Source organism: Nerophis ophidion, linkage group LG24 (genome assembly GCF_033978795.1).
Source record: "Nerophis ophidion isolate RoL-2023_Sa linkage group LG24, RoL_Noph_v1.0, whole genome shotgun sequence".
In the NCBI taxonomy this organism is placed as follows: domain Eukaryota; kingdom Metazoa; phylum Chordata; class Actinopteri; order Syngnathiformes; family Syngnathidae; genus Nerophis; species Nerophis ophidion.
The window spans coordinates 18,693,020-18,718,367 of record NC_084634.1 but is presented as its reverse complement, the minus strand read 5'-3'; the positions used below and the strand labels follow the sequence as shown (position 1 = coordinate 18,718,367).

General features: G+C 39.3%; 2 protein-coding genes across 5 annotated transcripts in view; one reads left to right on the top strand and one right to left on the bottom strand.

The window, feature by feature from the left end:
- mia3 (MIA SH3 domain ER export factor 3) overlaps positions 1–4,857 on the top strand; it is a 46,098-nt gene extending 41,241 nt beyond the window's left edge. The window contains exons 23-27 of one of the 3 annotated variants that reach the window (XM_061885903.1): positions 442–504; positions 582–628; positions 2,265–2,336; positions 3,723–4,125; positions 4,200–4,857. In XM_061885903.1, coding sequence (XP_061741887.1) covers positions 442–504; positions 582–628; positions 2,265–2,336; positions 3,723–4,125; positions 4,200–4,390 — 776 coding nt within the window. In that variant the 3' untranslated portion in view covers positions 4,391–4,857. Of the gene's footprint in view, positions 1–9; positions 124–441; positions 505–581; positions 629–2,264; positions 2,337–3,722; positions 4,126–4,199 lie in introns of all 3 variants that reach the window. The other 2 variants (XM_061885902.1, XM_061885904.1) reach the window with 2 other exon arrangements.
- A 2,139-nt stretch (positions 4,858–6,996) lies between these two features.
- aida (axin interactor, dorsalization associated) lies at positions 6,997–22,823 on the bottom strand. 2 transcript variants are annotated; one of them, XM_061885905.1, is made up of 10 exons: positions 22,470–22,820; positions 20,766–20,832; positions 20,595–20,648; positions 18,231–18,285; positions 18,092–18,155; positions 14,953–15,053; positions 13,116–13,238; positions 12,900–13,022; positions 11,001–11,118; positions 6,997–8,803 (listed from the first exon to the last, which is right to left on the bottom strand). In XM_061885905.1, the coding sequence occupies exons 1-10, from the start codon at positions 22,574–22,576 to the stop codon at positions 8,704–8,706; spliced, it is 912 nt and encodes a 303-aa protein (XP_061741889.1). In that variant the 5' UTR covers positions 22,577–22,820; the 3' UTR covers positions 6,997–8,703. The 2 variants fall into 2 exon arrangements, with proteins under 2 accessions (XP_061741889.1, XP_061741890.1); XM_061885906.1 differs by lacking the exon at positions 6,997–8,803 and adding an exon at positions 8,830–10,907 and having other exon boundaries at positions 22,470–22,823.
- Positions 22,824–25,348: the final 2,525 nt, after the last annotated feature.

Sequence of the window (25,348 nt, the reverse complement as noted above, 5' to 3'; positions counted from 1 at the left end):
TCACAACAGGCGATTCATACGGGCCCTCCCCAGTGAGTGGGGGGGCGCCATCTCCGCCATTAATGATCGAGGGTCCCAGACGCCCTCCCTCAGCCCCAGTGGGTCGAAGAATTGACCCGTATGGTGAGTCCAGTGGATTCGAATCCTTCATCGGATTTCATGACCCTCCTCATCATTCTTCTACTTCAAACCGTGTCACTTTTTTTCCCTCTTCAACCCTTTTCATTCTTGGTTTTGTCATGGTTTTGTTCTTCTTCTCCCCCCTGATATATTTTTTCTTCTTCATCTTCTTGCTTCATAGTATTTGGTTTTGTGGATGAAGATTTAATGACTTTGTGTAGTGATGTATATTGTTTACATGTAGAGTCCAGTTGTGTGTTTGGTACTGCCTGAATCCATTATTTATTCATTATTCAGCATTTGGTTCTTGATACCCCTCAGGTCCCCGCCCTCCATCTGACCCACACAGTCGTTATCCTGACATCAAGCACATCTCTGGGATGGGTAAGACTGTTTGATTAGCTCTGCAGGTTTGGGGTTTGCTTACTACTATTGAAGACTCCTCTTTTTTTTCTTATTAGACATGTCAGGTCCACGAAGCTCATCACCAGCCAACGCGGAATGCTCTGTAAGTGCCATTCCAATACTCACAAAAGTGATCTTTAATCCATTCACTTGTGTTATTGCTCTGCAGTTCCTATGATGAATGGGTTGAGTCAGTTCATAATATAACTATTGGTGAATTCTTAAAGTGGACCTGTGATCATTTTAATCTATGTCTCAAACACTTCCTTGTGGTCTACGTAATGTGTTAGATATGTTTTGGTGTAAATTTTGCTCCACAATCACATTTCCATTTTTGTGTCTATCTGCAAACGGCCACCCTCTAAAAATAGCAGAATTTATTTTTTGAAAATAGGTCTTGAAGACTAGCATCAGTTATTTTTTATTCAGTCATAATCGTAAATAAACTTCATAAACAATATAAACATTCACTGGTCACATTAGGTACACCTACTCACTCTCACAGAGCTGCAAAAAAACCAGCCAGCATTTCTCTCACAGCATGATGCTGTCGTACCCCCTATCCCCACGTACTTTCCCATTAGGTTTGCGTGCACCTCCCAAAAATCTGAGGTTCGCGTCGCCGGCAACGCAGAACGCAGAACTGCAATTGGTCAGTTTTGCTGAGTAGGGTCCCTAAACACAGGCGAGCAGACTTTGTGCTAGACATGCACAAAAAAATAATGTATGAAATAAAACAGCAACTCAACATGTGTGTGAAAACTGATATTGTGTACTTGATATCTCTGCGCACTCTAAAAATAACTAACTGAATGTGAAAGTCACAAAGTGTGACACTTAACTTTTATCTCCAGACTTGTGGTTCAATTCCGACACGTTCTTTCTTGTGCACACACATCTTTTTCTCACACACACGACCCCCCTCATTCTACATCTATAATCTTTCAGCCACGGAAGATTTTGTTAACTCGTTAATTTACAATAGTTATTTAACCGTTGTATTCACAATTACATGACCGCTCTCTTTAGTCCCATGTCCCAAAAGTCCGAAAAGCGTTATATAATAATTGCGTACTTTGCCGCGAGTCGTTCAAAAATTGCAGTCCATCTTCACAAAGATATTTTCTTCTGGTTTATAAGTAAAATGTCCATTAACAGTAAACTGATGATTGTGCATGATTAGTTTCGGTGTAGAATAAGATGTCCATGTTGTGGTTGTCTATCCCCATTCTCCACAAGAAGGAAACTATCTCGTCAATAGCAGCTGCAGTTGCTCCTTCTGGAGACACTGCCCCTTAGTGTTTTGGATGAGAATTACAAGTCTGACGCCATCTATAAATCAAACAAGACGCCTTCGGTTGGAACGCAAGCTACGCGAGGCCGAAGTATATTCCAGGCTTTAAATTTGTACAACGGTTAATGGACAAAATAACCCTGCAATACCTTGTATAGCAACAACACACGAGAGGATAGTAGCAAAGTGGTATACAAATATGTCCGTCTTAGTTTTGACTGTCTCTTGTTTGCTTTTATGTGTTGACATACTAAATGCTCTTGTCTCAACAAGGTAAAGAAGGCTAGAGTGACACATATTTGGCTCTGATTTCCTGACACTAATGTTCTAAATCATGAAAATAATCACACTATGCCTCTTTTAGAATTGACCGTTCAGTGGAATGTGTTGCATTGTACCTACAGTAGCGTCACTACCTTTTGTATTACATGTACTTGCTATGAAGCCGCCGCAAGCAGTTGAGGCACAGATAAAAGGCGAGACTCAGGTGGAGGCCTCCAATGAGGGTCCAGAGCCAGTGAGTAAAGAGACTGTTTGTGGGTCTCTGTGCTCGGTGTGAAGGTGCCCCCCCTAACCACAGCTTAATATACCGCATCCTAATGGGCTTGGTTGTCTTAACACCTTACTGCTGCAGGGCTCATGTTTTCTTTATATGAAGGTGTGGAGGTGTGCAATTAATCTTGTGCATGGATTTCTTTCCAAATTATCCTGGTTTGTGGTTAGTGGGTTGCGTGACCTAGCTGTGGCATCGTTCTTTTTATTCTATTTTATTGGGACAACAGTGTATCCTAAAATAAAGGGTTGCCACAATTAGAGGAAATACTGTTGTGGATCCAAATACTTTTACCACAGGAGTGTCCAAACGTTTTGTCCTAATTTAAGGAATGGGGGGGCACTTTTATGCTGCTGAAATCAAATCAAATGTTGGTCAATTTATGCTTAAACACTATCTTGGCTTTGTTGCAGCTGACAAAGTAAATTAATGTAATATCAAATAATTATTAGGGTTGGGCAATGAGGATTAAAACAGTGTAATGTGTTTTATATCGGTCAATATCGATAATAGTAATACTCTTCTGACCTATTGAAAATAAGGACCAGGAAGAAAATATATGACATCTCAACATTTTTATTTCAAACCTTCCTCTGATTATAATCCCCTCAGCTATCAAGGCATAAAAGAAAGGAGATGTCAACACAAGCATGGAAAACCCTCAATGTAAACACAATTCTAAAATCACATTGATCTCTTAAAATGAAGGTGTAAAAATAAGGAATATGTAAATAATGCTTAATAAATAGTAACATAATAGTGCAAAGTGGGAAATTGTTAACAAAGAGAAACCAGAGAAGAACTTTTTTCTGCAGGTTTATTTGCCAGCTGTGCTCATACATGTGTGGTGTGGTATTACTGATAACTAGCGCCTTGTTCGGACACCGGTCCGTTTAAAAAAAATATTTAAAAAAGTGCCATACTGTCGAGTTGACTTTTCCTCTTTTATCCACAATTTCTTCATTTTGACTTTTTCTTCTCACTCCATGCAAAGAATCAACTGCGAGACAGTAAGATGGCGCTACCAAACGTGATAGTTGATACTGTTACCTGATTGGCTGTTAGCGTATCACTCCCACTGTGATCACTTCCTGCTAGTGCCTTTGTTCATGCAACCAACCTTGATTTGCAACCTTTGCTTTCTTCTGCCAAAAAAAAAAAAAATTATCAAACACATTTTTTATTATCGTTTATATTGTATTATATTAATCTCGTTTTATTTCACAACCAATTTTATCTTTACAATATGGTGACTGCTAAAATACTAGAAGTGGACCCAGGGTCTTACTTTGGACACCCCTTTTCTACCACATGTTGATCCACAACCGCTAACCCTTTACCAACTTTCAGGGCCCTGGGTCTTTCCTAGCATCACCCATCAGAGACTCGCCCGGGCCGCCACCTGGTTCAGGACTCCATGATCCACTTTTCCCTCCAGGACCTCACGGCCGCCTGCCACCTGGCGGACCCTACAGACCTCCAAGACCACCTCTCTACCATCCAGCCCCGGGACACCACGGCCCTCCTCCAAATGTGCCTCTCCCTCCTCCTGGCCCCCCGTTGCCAGCCAACGGGCACCCAGGTATGCCTCTGCCAGGACCCATGGGAGGAGAGTTTGGACCTCGTCCTGCCAATGGACACACATTCCACCCCAGGCCCGGTCCTGGCCATGCCATGGACCCTCGAGGTCCTCCGCCTCCACACTTCCGTCCGCCTCTGCCTCCTCATTTTGGGCCAATGCCCCTGCTACACGGTACTGCATATCCCTGTTGTTTTTGGTGCAACCGAGCGCAAAACTCTCACTGCTGTACTGTCTCTTTAACACAGGTCCCCGTGGAGTCATGGGACCTCGCCCACCTTTCCCTCCTGAGATGCGCTTCCCAGGACCGCGCAACCACATGCGGCCACCGATGGACCTGCCACACCCTGGTCACCCGGGGGCTCGCACCGGTCAGGACCCGCCCCCAAAGGAGGCGGCCTCTCAGGACTCAGCAAGGTCAGGCATGGTCGAGCCTTAAAAATGCAACCAACTATGGCAATGAACTTTTAACACTCCCCACAAAGGTGAAATCTATATTCCATGAAATAAAAACAGAAAAGATATTTATAAAAAAAAAATGGTCCTTACATTAAAGCGTCATGAAGATTATGTGGGAAATTCTATATACTTAAGAGCTGAGGGAGTTGCCACTTTTTTAAAACACTTTATTGTGCAATAATGTGCGCAGTAATTTGCGTTCTTTAAAAAAAATATATATAACAATGATTTTCAAGAGGGTTTTTTAAAATGACATTTCCTGTGGAAATTTTTTAAAAGGGGGGAATAAAGTGATTGAGCTCAACATTTCAGGATTAACCATTTTTTTCAAAGCAAACTTTCTCTGGAGCTGATTGTAAAGCAAATGTGTTCATTTGATGGCCAGATGTATAACTTATTTTACTATGTTGCTAGAACCTTTTTTTAAGAATAAACAATACAAAAACTCTTGGTCTTAACTTGAATACAATTCACCTACAAGACTGATTTTACAGCACTGCACAAAAAGCGGGTATTTTTTTGGATTCACAATCCCTATACAAATCAACTTTATTTATAAAGCACATTTCAAATTTACCACAGAGGTAACCAAAGTGCTGTACAATGGGCAGGTTAAAAGATAATACGAGGACTGAGCAAACACAACACAGAACATGATAAAAAATAAATAAATAAAACATAAGAACAGGTTCACAGCAGGTGTATAATGGGGCGCCATTGCAGGATGGATATCACTTAGTGTTAAAAGCCAAGGAATAAAAGTATGTTTTTAAGAGAGATTTAAAAACAGGAAGAGAGGAGGCTTGTCTAACACTCAGAGGTAGGTTGTTCCAGAGCTTGGGAGCAGCAGCAGCGAAAGCTCTGTCACCTCTAAGCTTCAGCCTTGTGTCAGGGACCCTCAGTAGCGGCTGATCTTAGGGATCGAGTGGGGCAGTAAGGCTGAAGGAGGTCGGAGAGATATGTTGGCGCGAGGTTGTTTAGACATTTAAAAGTAAATAGGAGTTTAAAATTGATTCGATAACGCACAGGGAGCCAGTGAAGGGACGCTAATATAGGGGTGATGTGCTCACGTCTGCGGGTCTGTATTAGCAGACGAGCAGCAGAGTTCTGCACGAGCTGCAGGCGGGCGAGGGAGGCCTGGCTAATGCCTACATACAGGGCATTGTAGTAGTCTAAACGATTCGAGATGTAGGCGTGAATTAATTTCTTGAGATCATGTCCTGACAAAAGCGGTTTCACTTTCGCTATTTGGCGTAATTGATAAAAGCTTTTTTGAACGACGCTGCTGATTTGTTTTTCGAATTTAAAATCTGAGTTGAACTTTACCCCCAGGTTTGTGACATATACAAGACAAGAACACATCTTTCTTTTTATTATGTGTTCTAATCCACAAAGTGTGGCTACTGGAAATACACTATTCCGCCTATAAAGCCCTTTTAAAAACATCCAAAAACTGCCACCAGCACTCCATTTACATGTTGTGACCTGAATAGTAACCAAGTATAAGCGATATTGTTATCCTAAGCGCTAACGAAGACAAACTATTTTTAGACGCCATGTGATCACAGACAACTAACCAGCATATGATGCTATTTTGACATATTGAGCTGCTGCATCGCCTCGGAGTTGGTGAAAATTAATTCTAGTCTATAAATCATGCCTCACACCGGGATAGTAGAAGGTTGTGGACATAAACCAAGAAGTTGGTTAACTTTAACATTTAACTTCGACCCGGACGTTTGCGAGAAACGCGCTTGTTTGCTGCACTTTTTTTTTCTTTTAACCTGTGAGGATTTTGATTAATTTTTCTAAAGAAGAAGATATGAACATCAGTCTGCATCCTAGTGAAAACAGACTTTGTGCAGTAAGTGATTGTTTTATTTTGTTTGAATTTGTTGTTTAGCACTTAGCAATACTGCTACTTGCTGGATCTGCTTTTTAATCATCTTCTAAAACTTGTAGATCATCCCCATTATATTTAGGCTAAAAAATAGAAGGTTCTGGATCATTTTTCCCAAAGTAGTCCTTGTCTCGCATGAAGTCTGCCATGATTAGTGGTGTTAAGTTAGAAATTAATACGCTGCCAAATGCTTAAAATGAGCAAAAACGTACATGTTACATTACAGCGATGATGGAGGTTTTTGTATGTTTTAAGAGCACTTTATAGGCAAAATAAAACAACTCTCATTGACTCCATTGTTACTTTTGCTAGCGTTTATTTACGAGTTAAAATGCATTAAAAAAAAAAGTTTAAAGTTAAAACGTGTGTGCTCATCTCAGAAAGGATTGTGAATGATAAGCAAAATTCCAAAAAGTGCAGTTCCCCTTTAAGGGACAATCCGATAAAAATAAACCATGAATGTATTTAGGAGTCAATGTGGCGACTTGTCCAGGGTGTACACCGCCTTCCACCCCAATGCAGCTGAGATAGGCTCCAGCACTCCCCGGGACCCCAAAAGGGACAAGCAGTAGAACATGGATTGATGGATGGATGTACAGAGCTATCATCTACAATTGAAAATACATAGCCAAGCATGAGTACTGCCAGTGCTGAACAAAATTCCACAAAACGACTCGATGCACTCATTTCTTAAAATGCATTTTCTCTTTATTAGAAATGAATGTTTGATAAAATTGCCCTGTCAGTCTTATCAGTCACACTTCACACATTCAGTTACTGCACCTTCATTTGTTAGCATATCTTACAAGTCATTTGCAGTCCTGGACATTGGAACATTACAAAAATAAAATCTAAAATCAAGTATATGGAACACGTCTTCCACACAAGACCATTATAATTCAGACATCCATTCTTTTTCAAATAAAAAGTCACTGCATTTCTGGGGGGATTGCTGTTAAACATCTGGGTTAAATATGTACGATCACATGCAAACGTTGCATTTGGTTGAGTCACTGCTGCATTTGTGCATAAAAATGTGAAGTTTGAATGAAGTTGATGCTTTACAAATACAATATCAATATCATTCTTCACTGAACAAATGTAATTGCTGCTTCTGAAATCCACTTACAGCCTTGTGTGCCAACAGAAGTAAAAACGCTCAAATTAACTTGGACTATATTTTGTAACGATATGGAGAATTTTTCATCAACCAAATACATCTGCACCACACGGTATGAAAGTTTGTGGACGGGCAAAATGTTACACTAATTTTAACTGCAATTTAATTTAAAAATAACAGTACACCTTTTAACTTTTTTTTTAATACATCAATTAGGCCAAAGGGAAGAGCTTGTTTTATTTTTTTTCATCAATGGTCAGTTATTAAATTTGACAAATGGGGAAACTTCTAAAGTATTTTAGGTTTAAATGATTGAATACTTTTATATAAACGGGGATATTTTTACATACATTTACACTGCATTTGTTAAAGAGGCTCAACTTTAATGTACTTATCCTTGTATATATGCTGTATTTATATAATTTGTAGATTAATAAAAACACTAACATATTTTGAAATTTATTTAAGGAGTAGTTTTACAATTTTAATGAAGCATAAATTAGTATCAAATTTAATTGATTTGAAAAATCAAAAATCACTTATGAAAATGGAAGAAAAGGGCAGTGTTTGAATCAGAACTAATTAAATACATTTTTAGATTAATTTACTCATGATAAAATGCTTAAACCAGGACGTTACACGTATTTATCGTTTGTCAAAATGAGAAAACATTAACAAATCTCACCTTTGAGCTTCATTTTTAATAATCTATCTTGAGTTTTGTAGAGAACAATACACTTAATTTAGCACCTGTAACCGGATTCAAGACAGGTCACAAGTCCACGTTTTGGCAGCATCGTTGTGTGATGTTTTGCAGGATCCTGTTTCAAAGTCCAACAGTGCAAACAAAGAGACAAGCACCTGGTTCTGTGCTTGAAGGAAGACTGTCAATGAACAGAAAACACATAACTGTTTTATGGCAAGCCAAAAAGGGAATGTGAGGGTTCATTTGAAAGAAAACAAGTGCAGTAGATCCGCGCTGTTCGCAGGGGTTACGTTCACAAAAAACTTTAGAGAATGGTGTAAAATCCTGAATGGCCAGACCCATGAAAAATGCCCATTTTTTAATCAGCCTAAAGTAAACCCTATATTATGCCTCTGTTAGTAAACATTACAATAACAGTATTGTACTTATAGTCTTGTGGAGTAAATTAATTTGAAGCAGTGAGAGGACCTACAGTACTGTTGGAACAACATTTTGGCTGGGTTCCCGTCACTTTCCAAAAATCGTCTTGGAAAACAAGAACATACTTTGATTTAACGGTGGTGTGTTCTAGCTGTCCTTGTGCAAGGTTTGATGCAGATGAAGATAAAGTGGTTTCTTTGTAAGAAGCTGCAGTTTCTTCCTCCTAAAGTCTGTGGGCTTCTTGTACCTGCAATTGCCCAAACACAAAAATGGCCATTTTAGGTCATTTATCAACAACACAGTGGGTACAAAATGATGTTGGAATAGTGGCAGGTTTTTAATTATATGGTGAGTTGGGGCTGCATGATATAGACCAGGGGTTCTTAACCTCTACGACCTCAGGGCCCAACTTTTCCTCAACAGAGGGGCCTGGGGCCCACTCAAATATTACCACTCAATAAGTAATCTTACTCTTAAACAATTATACCTAACCTACTTAGTTTAACAGGATAAACATTGTCTAATGATATGAAAACATTTGTTAATCAAGGATTAAGGTCAGGCTGATTACAAAATAAATATTAATCAAATATACTGCAAAAAAGGGCTCATAAAAACTGATAATACATTTACATTTAATTTTAGCACTGTGTAATTGTAACGAAATTAAGAATAAATAATATTTTATGTTAACTAAACTGTCCAAAAAATTAAAGTGCAAATGAAAGTAACGCTTCACCACTTAAGTCATATTATTGGCGCTTAAACTTGTATGACTTTAGTCTTCAGTTTGTTTGATATTATTACTGCCACAAGTGGTGGAAAAGTAATACAACGGGATACCCTGCGAAATATTTTTGGGCAGCTCAACGGTAAAAAACACAGATAAATGATACATATTTGGCTGATGATAGAGATTTGAAGACTATCTTGATAATGCATGTGGATGACACATTCTAGTTGTCCATCCATCCATTTTCTACCGGGGGGCACTGGTGCCTATCTCAGCTACAATCGGTAGTTGTGTCCCGCAAATTCCTCCACAGTGCAAAGCCGCTTCCAAGTCAGTAATCCTTGCCTCCATGACGGCAAATAAAGCATGTTTCTTACAACACCATCATCACTGGAGGATGAGGAATAGTTGAACAATAGTTAAATGCCAACTGCTAACCTAGAGCTCTGTAGTTAAACAGGGGTAGACAGATTGATACAAATATCATGATCACTAAATCAGTTTTTGTTTGTTACTTTTTACACACTCAGACAATAGTTGTTTTTGCCTATGTTTAGTTATTTTTCACTATTGACTTTTTTTTGTTCAAAATGTATTAAAAAAAAGACAAGAATATTTGAAATATTTAATTGATATTGTTAAAACGCCATATGTTTTTTTTGTCTAATTAAAATTGTGATCAAAAATTTAATCAGTATTTTGAAAATTTGAAGTGTCATTAGTGATATGGCCAATACTGCACCTTTGAGTACTGTACTTGGTCTTCTTTGATATCCAAATCTGTAGTATCGGCCAATAAGTGCTTATTGGATTTGAACAGAAGTGTAGATAGAAACATGTTACAACAGAGGGTCACCAGGTATTTTTTTATCACTGTGCAAGTAGATAGTTTTGAGGAAATGACGCAATATGTTACCACTTACGTCAGCAGCTAACGCAGGAAGCTGCAATGTCTATCGCCGTCTAGATTTTAGGCCGTATCGCTGACTCAACATTTTAAAGCACATGCAAGAGGAGGTTTTGATAAAGCTACAGCCACATTGTGGAGTTAATGTAAAAACCGCCATCCAGAGGTTGCCTACAGCCACAGCTGTTAATTAGCGACCCCAGCAAATTGAATAGAGGCGTTACTTTAGGGCCGGCCTCTGGCATAAAGAATATGCGGTTGTTGAAGGCTCATATTTACCTGCAGCAGGAGACCGTCTGTTAGCAAAACAATTCAAAAAGTTAAGGGCGGATTTTTATGAAACTTGTAGGGAATTAGTTAAGGTACAAGTGAATACATTTTGGGGCTGATCCGGATCATTTTTATTGTTTTAACTTCTTATCTGTGTGTGAATGCTAGCATCCTCGACTCCACCCATAGAGATAAAGACAGTAAGTGACGGATAAAGGGGTTAATTAAATTTATTTTATTTCGCTTAAGATAACTCAAAATGTAGAAGGCAAATTTTTATCTTTTTTTCAGGAAATGTCAGAAATAGGATGAAAAACAAGGGATTACATTTTGGGGCTGATCCGGATCAGAACTTAACTATTGGCACATAAGGCCTAGCGGAGGTCAGCGCTCGCCTTGTTCTTGATTGGTTCAGTTACCGTCATAGACGATTTTCAAAAACTGTAAAGAGATTTATTATGAATACATTTATCTTGATTATGTGGCATATGCGTCAATCGGAGCATAAAATGGGCTTGGTGTGGTGTGACTCACAGTTCAATCACGATGGGTCCAGGCTTGATCTCGTCCATTTCCAGGAAGGCAAAGCATTTTGTGCTGGTGAACCTCTTTTTGGGTTTGTAGTGCTTGAATTCAAAGAAAATGGCTGCCCCTGCAGATCAGAAGTTATTTGGATTACATAATTTACAGATTTGTTATTTTGAGATGACATTTTTGGTGCAAATCTGGATAAAAATGCAAAGTGTAATACCCCTATTACATGATGGGCATAGAACCAGGAAGTACTTTTGAGGAACTCGCTATTCAGTTGTGAGTTTATTCACGGCCAATGAGTGCTACCTCCTAACCCATCATTTAAAAAAACGCTTTGGTCTAATATGTCATCCTGTGTAAAGTGGCACATTGTGAGTGACACAACTAGCTGCTAACCGCTTGTCAGCCGGGGGACAAAAGATAAATACAATGTCAGAATGTCAATAGTCATGAATCAGCAATGGGAATCACATACTTTTTCACGCAAATCAGCCAATAATGTTTGAAGTAAATATGCATTTTTTTAAATTGTTTGGTCCTGCTTTAAAAGCGTAATCCCAACAAATTATTTAAATTCTATATTGTTTGTTAGTTTTATATGCACACAAAAAGAGAGTTCAGGACATTTGTATTTTTACGGTTGTCTGTCATTTTCGAGGAGTCTTGTCAGAACATGGAATAGTCTCAGGACCAGGCCTACCTATGATCACAATCGTCACTTTTATGCATAATTAATGTTAGTAGTACAGACAATACAGAACCATTGACACATGATGGAACACAAGCAGTGATACGGTGTCTCTCAAAGCCTCCACGTAAATAAGATAAATGTTACTATTTCGCTCACTGACCAGAGTTGCGCGTTCAACATTGCTTTTTGCACAGCCTTTCGTTTGAAAAAAAAATTTGCTGTTAATTTTTTTTGTTTGTCAAATGTGACTTTTTTGCAGTAGATGACGGATGACTTTGATGAAACACACAGTATCATTGCAGCGTCAATACAGCTAGTGAGTTTGGCATTTACAGACAAGGTTTCATACGTTTAAGACTTAAGTTGTGTTTCATCAAATATTTCAGTTTGAAATATTGCATAGTTTGTGTTTTTGCCATTAAAATATGGTTTCCTTTGACAACAAGGGTATAAAACAACATAACCTTAATATCAACAGATTTAAGTTGATCTAAAAATGTAAGCATTCAATCTTAGTGTATAAATTACTTAACACTTTTATGAGTAAGACCCTTGAGGGTCCAAGGGACCTGCAATGTGGATTTTCATTAAATATGGTCAATGCACAAAATCAATTGACTCAAAATCAATGTTAACTATTGATTTATTAAAGTCTCCAATTACTTCACATTAAATATTTAACATTTTAATTTTTATGAGGAAAACAATGCATCATTTGTTTTTGCCATATAAAAAAAGGGGGAAAAAAATCTAACATCAATGGATATATCTGAAGTTGATATAAAAATGTAAGCATTTAAAGTATAGAAAAATATTATTCAATTATTTGCTTTTAACACTTTTATGAGTTGGACCCTTGAGGGTCCAAGGGACCTGTAATGTGGATTTTAATTAAAAACGGTCAAAGCTCAATAATTACGAACCAAAATCAATTTTATGACTTATTAGCGTATTTTGGGCTCCAATGTCTTCACATTAAATGTTTGACTTTACATTTTTTATGGGAAATATTTCAAAGTTGTTTAAAGTGTTCTTTACAATAAGGGCATTAACCATTTTTTTTTTAACTAAACAATTTAAAACATTGAGGGATGGATCTGAAGTTGATCTACAAATGTAAGCATTGAGAGTAAAAATATATAAAATATATATGTGACTTCCTTTTAAGACTGAACCCCTTTCACCACATTTTTGTGATCAGATGTTACCTTTGGGTATTTTTTCTAGATGCCTTTGGATCTCCAGATCCATGCTGAAATGAATGTAGATGTCTTCCTTCTTGGTAGCGACAGGGGTGTCCTGTGTTGGGTTCAAGTCTACACCGTTCGAATCTATGTGCACACAAATCAGATTTTCCCAATAAAAGTGGTATTGGAACACGAGCAGACAAATACAATGCAATACGACCAACTGGGGTTCACTACCTTTGACACTAACGGTCATGTAAGGGTCGATGCATTGCCCCGCATCTTTCAGACCGATTTTGTCTATTCTTATCGTCAGGAGCGTCATCCCGGGCTCGGATGGTAACCGTGGCAACAGGGTACCTGCAAATTGAGTCACACTATGTTCATCAATACATTCCTTTTTTGATACCAGTTGTCCTCATTACAGGTTACTTAACCAGGGGTGTCCCGATACAACTTTTTCACTTACAATACGATACCGATATTAATCTGATACCAGTAATGATCATTATGCATACTTTTGTGTAGTGGTGTGGAATGTGGGAAAATATTTAATCAAGTGAAATTACTCTGAACAAAACACAGATTTATGCTTTTATATATGAGTGGAAATGTTTTTTGGCTACACTTAGTGGTCACAATAATCCATTAAGTAAAGCTCGTAACGCAGTAAATTAAATGCAAAGAACACGTTTGTTACTGGATACTCCCTAATACGCTTCTGCTTTGGGGACTATGTGTAAGTAGTATGCAACTATATTATTTTGATACTTGTTTGTATTGACAAATGTGCTGTTTTACACTGCGGTATTGTTCATTTAAGGACATAACTAGAGAAGTGCCGGTTAGCTAATTTTCAATAAAAAAAATAATCAGTGATCGCCATTGCCAATTGATGCTTTTTAATGCTGATCCCCTCTGGCTGACACTCTCATTTTTTAGTCCACCGGCTAAGCTATGTAAGTAGTTACTAATTATGTGAAGCGCTCCCCTAATCTAAGCTAATAATATTGACCTCCATTACGGCAAATAAACTGAATTTTTAAAGTGTTAAGTATTATTATCACTGTAAGATGAGACAAAACATTTTACACGCCGAAATCAAGCTAATGACTAAACTAGCTTTAGCTAAGGAATACATGTTGGGGAAAGTGTATGAAGTGATGATGGCCCCACACAGCAGAAAGTAAGCCACAATTACCAGGAAATTAATAAGAGTTAAAGACAAGATGATATAACAAATGAACTCGATACATGTAATAATATCAAGGGTGGCATCAGTATATGAGTGATTAGATTAATATTTTATTGTCTTAAAATCATTTGTCTGTGTTAATGTTTACAAACTGCCAGCATAAATTCCTGGACACGAGAACTTTCAGGGTAAAACAAACTAAATTTAAAGTGTCATAGTTTTTGTTTAGTTCATGTGTACCATTGACTTTGTCTTGCATAAACAATTGTGTACTAAAAGAATAATGAACTTGTTTAAATATTGTGTTGATATTGTTGCACTGTCATAGCATATATGGAAAAACTGACAGTTAATAAACGTGCTTGGTATCGGCCGATCGCACTCATTGATGATCACTATTAGAATCGGCAACATGAAACTGCCCTACTTATTACGCATTTCTAGCTTGTGTGCTTAGCTGTTGTGTAGCTGCTAGTTCCTATAACCTCGCATGTTTACCTTTTGTAAATGACTCGACTAAAAAATAAGAAATTGTGTGCTTCTTGGAGGACATTTAGATGTTGACTGTCCAGCTTTGCACCGCTATCAGACATTTTACATGCCAGCTGATACCAATATATCATATCGTACCGGGACACCGCGTAACCCAGACCGGGCATTTTTAGAGTCCGTCCATCGGTCCTACCTTGTACGACTGAACGAAGCGGGCAGGCAAGTAAGAGCGATGAAGCCATGCACGGCACCGACAGAAAGGAAAGAAAAAGACAAAGCGATGGCGGGCATCAATGAGAAGTTGTGACACAACCAGGCAAGCGGGAAAAAAAACGGCCACGTATAATTATTTATTTTACACGCTGCAATCAGCAGATGTGAACGTACCGGGAGCTCTTGTGGGGAACGCTTCGGTGGAACCGGCGACCGCTGCGGCATCTTCTTCCTCCAGCTCCAGGTTTTCCTCCTCACCGGGAGCGAGGATTCTTCTATTAAAGGGGAAATAAATGATTTTGTCTCATTCTAATCATTCTAGGGCTGGACCATTTTGGCCAAAAATAAAAATCACAATTACTTTAATATTGTCATCATGATTAATTTCACGATTATTCATTAATTTGAGAACATTAGTATTTGTGTCATCAAAATTCAACTTTAAATATAGGTAAAAATACAGATATAAATTAGTAACAAATAGTAATAAAAATAGATTTACATATCAATAGAAATAAAAACAATACACTTAAGGTTTACCGTTTTATTTTTAATTTCATTTTTTTAATGTTTTATACTTATTTTACCACCATGGAGTGAAAGCTTTTTGTGTCAAATTAAAATTGTTTAAAATGTTTGTCAATCAAATGCAAAATTCTCACATTTATTGGTGCAATAAATCTTTAAAAAATGTTGACCAGTATTGTAGGTGAAAGCATGATTGTATAAATGTATCAATAAGTGCTTTAAGTACATTATGCTTGTGTAAGGTCCTTTTTCTGAAACCTTATTTTATTTTTGACTGGATGTGGCACACACCGCTTTAATTGTGAAGGAGGGAAGTGTGCTTTGTTGCTGTTTTCAGCTTGATGAGTAAAGAAAGGACGTATAATTTTTTTAAAAGAGCATGGCCGTGACTTCCAAGTTGTGACTGCTGTCCTGTTTGTGCATTGATCTTACATCAATGATGTCGTTCACTACAACACAAGCAGATAAGAGGTGCTGTGGGTGTATGGATTGTTCTTGCTAGCTTTAGCTTCCTAGTTTTGTTGCTGTTTTAAGTTGGCCGTCTCTATATTTAGTGTAGGACGTTTTTTGGGAATGAATGAGCCTTCCTGGACATGATTATTTTCCCAAACAAATGTTTCTTCTCCTCACAAAGAGAGCATTTCACTCACATTATGCCAATTTCCCTGATCTAATTTTTCGTTTAACAGCGGACTCTGTTTTGTTGGCCAATTACGTGACTCCGTCTGCACGTTAGTACTCCAACACGGAAATCATATGCCTCACTTTTTTTTAGAGTCTAGGAATTATTAATTAGCGCTGTGTCAAATAAGAAGTAGCAGCTGTGGTGTGATCCGAAACTTCTAGTAAACATTTTTTCACTTGTACGCTCACTCATCCGTTTCACCGTTACAAGCTCCGGAATTTGCATGCACATTGCACGGCCCATTAATAATTTTTTCGATTATTATATTTTAATTTTATATTTAATTTAAGGTCGCGGAAAATATGCCTCCGTGTGCGAACAATGTCTCCATGTACCAATGCTTCATTTATTCATTCATTTTGTGTCCCGCTGTACCCTCATTTCGAAGAGACCGAGGAAGCCGTTTTTGTACCACTGCAAGTTTTTAATCATCACAAGAACAGACTTTCTTGGGAAATGATGCAAAAGCGGACTTAGTTCACAGCAGAGTAGAAAGACTTCCTCTTGTTCAGCTGTGGCTCTTTCAAAAGAATACTCACACACACAGCAACTCCCACCCAGCACCTCCCTTTTCTTTCCTTTCCGGACCTTTGCCGACATGTTACTTTACTTTAAGTTGAGTTTACTTGTTTACATGTTTAATAATCTAGCAACGTGCCTGTTAAAGTTAAGGATTTTTTGGATTTCTGATGGTTTGTGAAGGCACCAAAGGGGCTTCTTGTCGTCGTTTTGGCTTGTTAATAAAGAGAACGTTGAGCTACCCCCCGTTATGTTTGTTTGACATTTGGTACTGTAGCACTTTGTGTTCAAAGTCTACAAGCCCTTACTAAAATATAAACTTTTGTCGAGACTGTTGCAGTATACATATTTGCATTGTTTCTAATGTAGAAATTTGCTTTTCGATTTATTAACCCTGTTCAAGAACCACTTCAGTCCATCATAGAGGTTGCACTGTAGTTCTTTTTGACATCTATCAACACGGTGGGTCTAAAATCCCATCCAAAACCTAAACTCCAGGTAGGGAAATAGCGGAATCTGATTTATAAACCCCTCATTCTACTAACTTATCAATTTACAAATCAAAGACTGCATGAAAATATGCTTTGGTGTACATACAATTTATTCACTCATTTTTGTGCCTGTAGGGCATCCATTTTGTGCCCGGCAGCACATCTGTTGTGGGCGGGCTGATCGAGCTCCGGTGCTCAGTCAGTCAGCACAGCAGTGTTTGCTTGCTCAAAATGATTTCAAAGAAAGCAATGGACAAGCCATGTGTGGTTTGACACATTCAGGGATCATTCACAGCGTTGTCGACACTGACTCCCTCTGCCTTCCACTGCACGCCAAAAAGATTAACTTATGAGGTAAAGTGGATTTTGTTTTTTATTCTTAATCATTGTAGCGGCCTGGCTGTAAAGGGTAAGAAGTTTCGTGATTTCAAACTTGAGTGCACCACCGTGCTAATCACAGTGTGGCTGAAAATGAGGACAGCTGGTTGTTGATTTGGCTTTGTTATTGAATAGAAAGTTGATATGTCACCCTAATGCTATTTTTGTTAGATATACAGTACTGTACAGCGCTCTATATTGTGTTCAAAGTGTACACACTTACTAAAATATGGACTTTTGTCGAGGCTGGAACAAATTATTCATGTTTACATTGTTTATCAAGAAACGTGCTCCAAATTACTAACTTTTCCATTTCATCATGCGGCGTGGCGAAGTTGGTAGAGTGGATGTGCCAGTAATCTGGGGGTTACTGGTTTAATCCCCACCTTCTACCATCCTAGTCACGCCAGTTTTGTCCGTGGGCAAGACCCTTCACCCTTGCTCCTGATGGGTCCTGGTGATTGCCTTGCATGGCAGCTCCCGTCCTCAATGTGTGAATGTGTGTGAATTGGCGAATGTGGAAATACTGTCAAAGCGCTTTGGGCTCCTTAAAAAGGGGTAGAAAAGTGCTATACAAGTGCAACCCATTTACCATTTACCATCACCTGTTACGCTGCGAATACGAGGTTGTGTACTCCAGTAAAAATATTTAATTATTGTGTAATAAACAAAGATGGAATACAGTGAGACTCACAATGAAGGCTTCCTTTACCTTAAGGGCACCGGCTGGACGTCGAAGGGAAATTCTTTGTTGAACGTCAGCAGGTTTTTGATAACTGTACAGAAAAAGGGTGAAGACGTGCAAAAAGGACGTTCGAATGAGAAGACTCAGTAAAACGCTATTAACTTACTGCTCTCCAGTCTCTTTAAGTCTTCCAGCTTGAACTCTTCTGTTGTTTGTGTGCACTGAAAACACAACACATGTTCTACATCGTCACGTTGGGATGATGTGGTCACGATTGTCATTACTCTTAATATTTATTTGAACCGGAATTTTTTTCCAGGGTGGAATCACTATACATTGTTGTATTTGGCCTTTTCTAATGTTTTTGTATATTAAATTAATCTGTCATTAAGGATGGTTTTCTCCAGTAGTGTCCGATATTATAGAGGGGCAAATGGGACAAAATGTAATAATTCCTCAAATGTGTCCTTATGATTGGATTTAATTACTTAAATGTGATATTCAGTGTGCCATTTTTTATTATAAAAGGTAATGTACCCTTTTTAATCATTTAGTTAATTCAATATTTAATTATTTATCTAATCACAAATTAGTTATTACATGATTTTTGGTCAAATATTCAATTATAGAGGATTCAATTACTTCAAGCTTTAATTTTTTTCATGAAACTGTTACGGAGGGTCAATGCAACAATATGAAATACATCTTTAAATAATTGCTCAAATGTGTCAATTATGAATAAGATTAATTACATGTTTTATTAAATGTCTAACTTATTGTAAAAGTACACTTATGTAATCATTTTGTTGAATATTTAATTATCGAATCTACTTTCATGATTTCATGGTTTAATTTAAAAAAAAAAAAACCTGAGTCATTATTTCACGCTTTAATTATTTCAGGATTTATTTAATTTTGTGAAACTGTCGTGCAGGGTCAAATGGGACAAAATTAAATAAATAATTGCTCAAATGTGTCCTTATGATTGGAATTAATTACATAAATGTGTTATTAAATGTCATTTTTTTCATCCATCCATCCATTTTCTAGCGCTTATTCCCTTTGGGGTCGCGTAGGGTGCTGGTGCCTATCTCAGCTACAATCGGGCGGAAGGCAGTGTACACCCTGGACAAGTCGCCACCTCATCGCAGGGCCAACACAGATAGACAGACAACCTTCACATTCACACACTAGGGACCATTTAGTGTTGCCAATCAACCTATCCCCAAGTGCATGTCTTTGGAAGTGGGAGGAAGCCAGAGTACCCGGAGGGAACCCACGCAGTCACGGGGAGGACATGCAAACTCCACACAGAAAGATCCCGAGCCTGGGATTGAACCCAGGCTCTAATTTCATGATCTGAATATTTACTTTTTTTATGAAAATGTGTGCCAGCACTTTATAGATTTATTTTATGTGTCAAACTCAACCATCAAAGTCAGTGGGCGGGTCCTGACACCTGATTGGTTACCCTGCACTGCCACTTTGTCTGTGGAACTTGGACCAGAGAAGCGTAGTAGTACTGGTCAATGTCTTGGTGTGAAAGTGCAGAAATAACTCTCACAACTTAAATAAATTCCTCTACTTAAACTGCTATGTGCTCTGAGTCAGTAGGTCTTGCCTCCACAAACCAGCAACTCCCCGATAAGTATGAGTACATCCTATTTTCCCGCCATGTTTTCAAAGACTTCCAAAGTTTTACCCTGCCTTCTGCCCGATTGTAGCTGAGATAGACTCCAGCATCCCCCGCAACCCCGAAAAAGATAAGCAGTAGAAAATGGATGGATGGATAGAATCGGATCAAAGCAATCATCGGACTAAATTCCAGTTAGCCATCAAAGTCAGTGGGCGGTGCTGAGTCGGATAAAATAAATTAACGCTGACGCACGGATTTATGAAATAATATAATATAATCAACATATCGTGCAATAATTAACTCAAAAATAAAATAATTTAAAAGATTCATAAGTGTACTCTTACCTTAATTAAATTTACACCATCCATCCATCCTTTTTTCTACCGCTTATTCCCTTTTGGGGTCGCGGGGGGCGCTGGCGCCTATCTCAGCTACAATCGGGCGGAAGGCAGGGTACACCCTGGACAAGTCGCCACCACATCGCAGCGCCAACACAGATAGACGGACTACATTCACACTCACATTCACACACTAGGGCCAATTTAGTTTTGCCAATCAACCTATCTCCAGGTGCATGTCTTTGGAAGTGGGAGGAAGCCGGAGTACCCGGAGGGAACCCACGCATTCACGGGGAGGACATGCAAACTCCACACAGGAAGATCCGAGGCTGGATTTGAACCCAGGACTGCAGGACCTTCGTATTGTGAGGCAGACGCACTAACCCCTCTGCCACCGTGAAGCCCATGAAATTTACACATTTGAGTATTTTATTCCAATTACAAACAAATGACATTTAATTTAAAGATGTATTATCTAATTTCACCCTGCATGCTATGTAACGAAAACATCAATTTATATTAGCCTGCAACGAATAATTGTCATATTCACACAAACCTGCAAACTGCCACTTCTCATCTCCAGGCATGTTGCAATCTTCCCTAAAGTTTTCTAAAAAAAAAATAATAATGAAATAAATCAATCAAAATGTAAGTCATGTGGTAATAATAATAATAAATAAATGAATACAATTTTAAAATACTTTCTATTAACACTTGAATTGTCTACCTTTTGATCTTCAGTGAAGTCTGATGAGTTTGTCGACTGAACTTCTTTTTGCAGTTGCCGGGCAAGGCTAAATTAAACAAAAACAACACAAAAGTTGAACATTTTTACAACTTCCAGGTTCTGTAACAGCTTCTTCCCTCAGGCCGTAAGACTCTTGAACGCATCATAATTAAAGTATCCCCTCAACTCCCCCCAAAATGGATTAACTAGCTGGAATAAAAAAGACAACAACATACATCCATAAAGAAGTTTTCTGATGGCTCTGCGATAGTGGGGTGTATTGAGGATGGTGATGATGAGGAATACAGGGCACTGGTGGAGGACTTTGTCACATAGTGTGGAAAGAACCATCTCCAGCTCAATGTGACGAAGACCAAGGAGCTGGTTGTGGACCTGGGAAGGAGGAGGAGTACTCTGGCGACCCGTTTCCATCAGGGGGGTCGATGTGGACATGGTTGAGGATCATAAATACCTCGAAGTACACAGCAACAACAAGCTGAATGGGTCAAAACACGCTAAGGCCCTCTACTAGAAGGGACAGAGCCGCCTCTACTTCCTCAGGAGAATAGGATCCTTCAACGTCTGTACAAAGATGTTGAAAATGTTCTACGAGTCGGTGGTGGCGAGCGCTTTGTTGTACGCCGTGGCCTGCTAGGGCAGCGGGCTGAGAGTGAGGGACACAAACAGACTGGACAAGTTGGTAGAGAAGGCCAGTAACGTAGTGGGAGTGGAGCTGCACTCTGGCGGTGGTCTCAGAGAGGAGAAGTCTAGCAAAATCCTAGCCATTATGGAGAACACCTCCCACCCATTACACTCGGACATTGCGGAGAGAACGAGCGCGTTCAGTGGAAGGCTCGGACTCCCAAAATGTAACACAAACGACACAGGAGGTCCTTCATATCGACAGCCATCAGACTGCATAATGCAAATGTTCCTTCTTGACTTTACTTAAATGTAGAATATATTTATACTATTCATATATTAAATATATATGTAATTTATTATTATTGTTTGTTGTGAGCGAACTGTGGTGCTGAATTTCCCCCAGGGATCAATAAAGTACTTTCTATTCTATTCTAAACCTGGATGCATATGCAAAAGTGCAATATATTATCTGTACAGTAATCTATTTATTTATATATGCACCTTATTGCTTTTTTCATCCTGCACTACCAAGAGCTAATGCAACGAAATTTCGTTCTTATTTGTACTGTAAAGTTCAAATTTGAATGACAATAAAAAGGAAGTCCAAGTCTAACTTTAGATTTACGTGTGATTTGGCACCCTCTAGTGGTCACAGAAAAAAATCCGTTATTTATGCCGTTCATCCCCTTTTTTTTAACTTAAGATGCTTTCTTGTTGACATGACGTTTTATTTTTGCCTTTCCTGAGGGATGGGTCTTTTTTCTTCTTATGTCTTCCTGTCAAACCACAGGAAGCCCACCCATAACAATGAGAGGGTGTGGTTGATATTTCTCAATACCCTGAGGAATATTGTTGAATGCCTGTACAGCATGCATGTAACACAACGCAGCATCAATAGTTGCGCGCGCACACTCACACAGTGAACTCATGCCACATGACGTCACGCCAGGGAAGGCTTGATTGAAATGATTGACAGCTGCGGGGCCAACTTACGAGACCTCCCGCTGACTCCCAGCAGGAAAGCGCGGCATGCACGTCAATATGTGGAATGCAACTTACATCTGGTACTCGTCTATTGCCTCCACTAATTGTCCCCACGAGTCAAAGTCTGTGCCTTTTCTGAAACTGGCGTGCCATTTCTGAAGAGTCTTGTTGACATCAGACATGATGGCAGGGCGGCTACCGGCGGCGGCGCTTTCAGGACAGCATAGCCGAGGACGACGTTCATCTACAGGGCTTCGGGTTTCCAGCGTCTGCCGCCGAGTTTGGTTTTAATATCTGGGTGCCGCGCTAACTCACAACCCGGTGACACAGCGACCAGACTCGGACCAAGCCCTTTCTGACGGCTCGCCGTAAGGTCCCATCCGCTACGACGTCACCGGAAGTCCCGCCTTTTGCCCGGTAAGCGCGCGATTTAGGACACAGCGTAGACCACACGGGCGGCAAGGGAACTGTCTTTTTAAAATTGAACACATTGATAATATATGGCAGGGCATTTGTCGTTAATGACACATTTATGGGCTTGGTTTTAAAGATGTGCTATTTGGATTTACACAGTATTAAAAATAATTTTACCTTTGCAACCTCATTATACGATTGGCTAAGTTTTATATTCATATATGTAAGTTTCTCAATACCCGACCTGTTTTTTGTGCCTTTAAAAATAATTACAACTCTACTTCAAAACAATCTCTACGTCCAACAACCAAAAAGCTGTGAAAACTCTGATGCTGTGTTCCAAATTAAAATTATTTACTGAACTTGTGTGAGCCTATGGCTTTACATTTTGTGATGTGATATCTATATATACACATATATATATATATATATATATATATATATATATATATATATATATATATATATAATTCTATTTTAATTACTCTGAGTTTACAACCACCTGGCGCTGTTTTGTACTGTTTCTGCACTTGTTTTGATTATTATTATTTCTTGATTTGTAAATGTTGTATATTGTAAATAAAAGTATATACAATTCTAAAAAATACAAAAAGATTTAAAAAAAAATATATATATATATATATATATATATATATATATATATATCGACAATACGATTGGCTAAGTTTTATATTCATAAATGTAAGTTTCTCAATACCCGACCTGTTTTTTGTGCCTTTAAAAATAATTAAAACTCTACTTTAAAACATTCTCTACCTCTAACAACCTGTTAAATCTCTGATGCTGTGTTCCAAATTAAAATTATTTACTGAACTTGTGTGAGCCTATGCGTTTACATTTTGTGACATATATATATATATTGAATTCTATTTTAATTACTCTATTGAGTTTACTACCCCCTGGCGCTGTTTTTTACTGTTTCTGCACTTGTTTTGATTATTATTATTTCTTGATTATTTGTAAATGGTGTATATTATAAATAAAAGTTTATACAATTCTAGAAAATACGAATATATCTATATATATATATATATATATATATATATATATATATATATATATATATATGGACAATATACAAACAAACCAAGGCACTTCCAATGCAACTCAATATTACATACTAGATTAAGCACCAAACAGCAGTTCAGAGTACCCGCCCTTTTTGGGAGCACTCGAGGGAGTACTGGAAAGTGCTCCCCCGGGTGATTCCCTTGTCCTACTGGGGGACTTCAACGCTCATGTTGGCGATGACAGTGAAACCTGGAGAGGCGTGATTGGGAAGAATGGCCGCCCTGATCTGAACCCGAGTGGTGTTTTGTTATTGGACTTTTGTGCTCGTCACAGTTTGTCCATAACAAACACCATGTTCAAACATAAGGGTGTCCATATGTGCACTTGGCACCAGGACACCCTAGGCCGCAGTTCCATGATCGACTTTGTAGTTGTGTCATCGGATTTGCGGCCTTATGTTTTGGACACTCGAGTGAAGAGAGGGGCGGAGCTTTCTACCGATCACCACCTGGTGGTGAGTTGGCTGCAATGGTGCGGGAGGATCCCGGACAGACTTGGGAGGCCCAAACGCATTGTGAGGGTCTGCTGGGAACGTCTGGCAGAGTCTCCTGTCAGAGAAAGTTTCAATTCCCACCTCCGGAAGAACTTTGAACATGTCACGAGGGAGGTGCGGGACATTGACCATGTTCCGCACCTCTATTGTCGAGGCGGCAGATCGGAGCTGTGGCCGCAAGGTAGTTGGTGCCTGTCGGGGCGGCAATCCTAAATCCCCTTGGTGGACACCAGCGGTGAGGGATGCCGTCAAGCTGAAGAAGGAGTCCTATCGGGTCCTTTTGGCTCATAGGACTCCGGAGGCAGTGGACAGGTACCGACAGGCCAAGCGGTGTCCAGCTTCAGCGGTCGCGGAGGCAAAAACTCGGACATGGGAAGAGTTCGGGGAAGCCATGGAAAACGACTTCTGGACGGCTTCGAAGCGATTCTGGACCACCGTCCGCCGCCTCAGGAAGGGGAAGCAGTGCACTATCAACACCGTGTATGGTGCGGATGGTGTTCTGCTGACCTCGACTGCGGATGTTGTGGATAGGTGGGAGGAATACTTCGAAGACCTCTTCAATCCCACCAACACGTCTTCCTATGAGGAAGCAGTGCCTGGGGAATCTGTGGTGGACTCTCCTATTTCTGGGGCTGAGGTCGCTGAAGTAGTTAAAAAGCTCCTCGGTGGCAAGGCCCCAGGGGTGGATGAGGCCCGCCCGGTGTACCTTAAGGCTCTGGATGCTGTGGGGCTGTCTTGGTTGACAAAACTCTGCAGCATCGCGTGGACATCGGGGGCGGTACCTCTGGATTGGCAGACCGGGGTGGTGGTTCCTCTCTTTAAGAAGGGGGACCGGAGGGTGTGTTCCAACTATCGTGGGATCACACTCCTCAGCCTTTACCGGTAAGGTTTATTCAGGTGTACTGGAGAGGAAGCTACGCCGGATAGTCGAACCTCGGATTCAGGAGGAACAGTG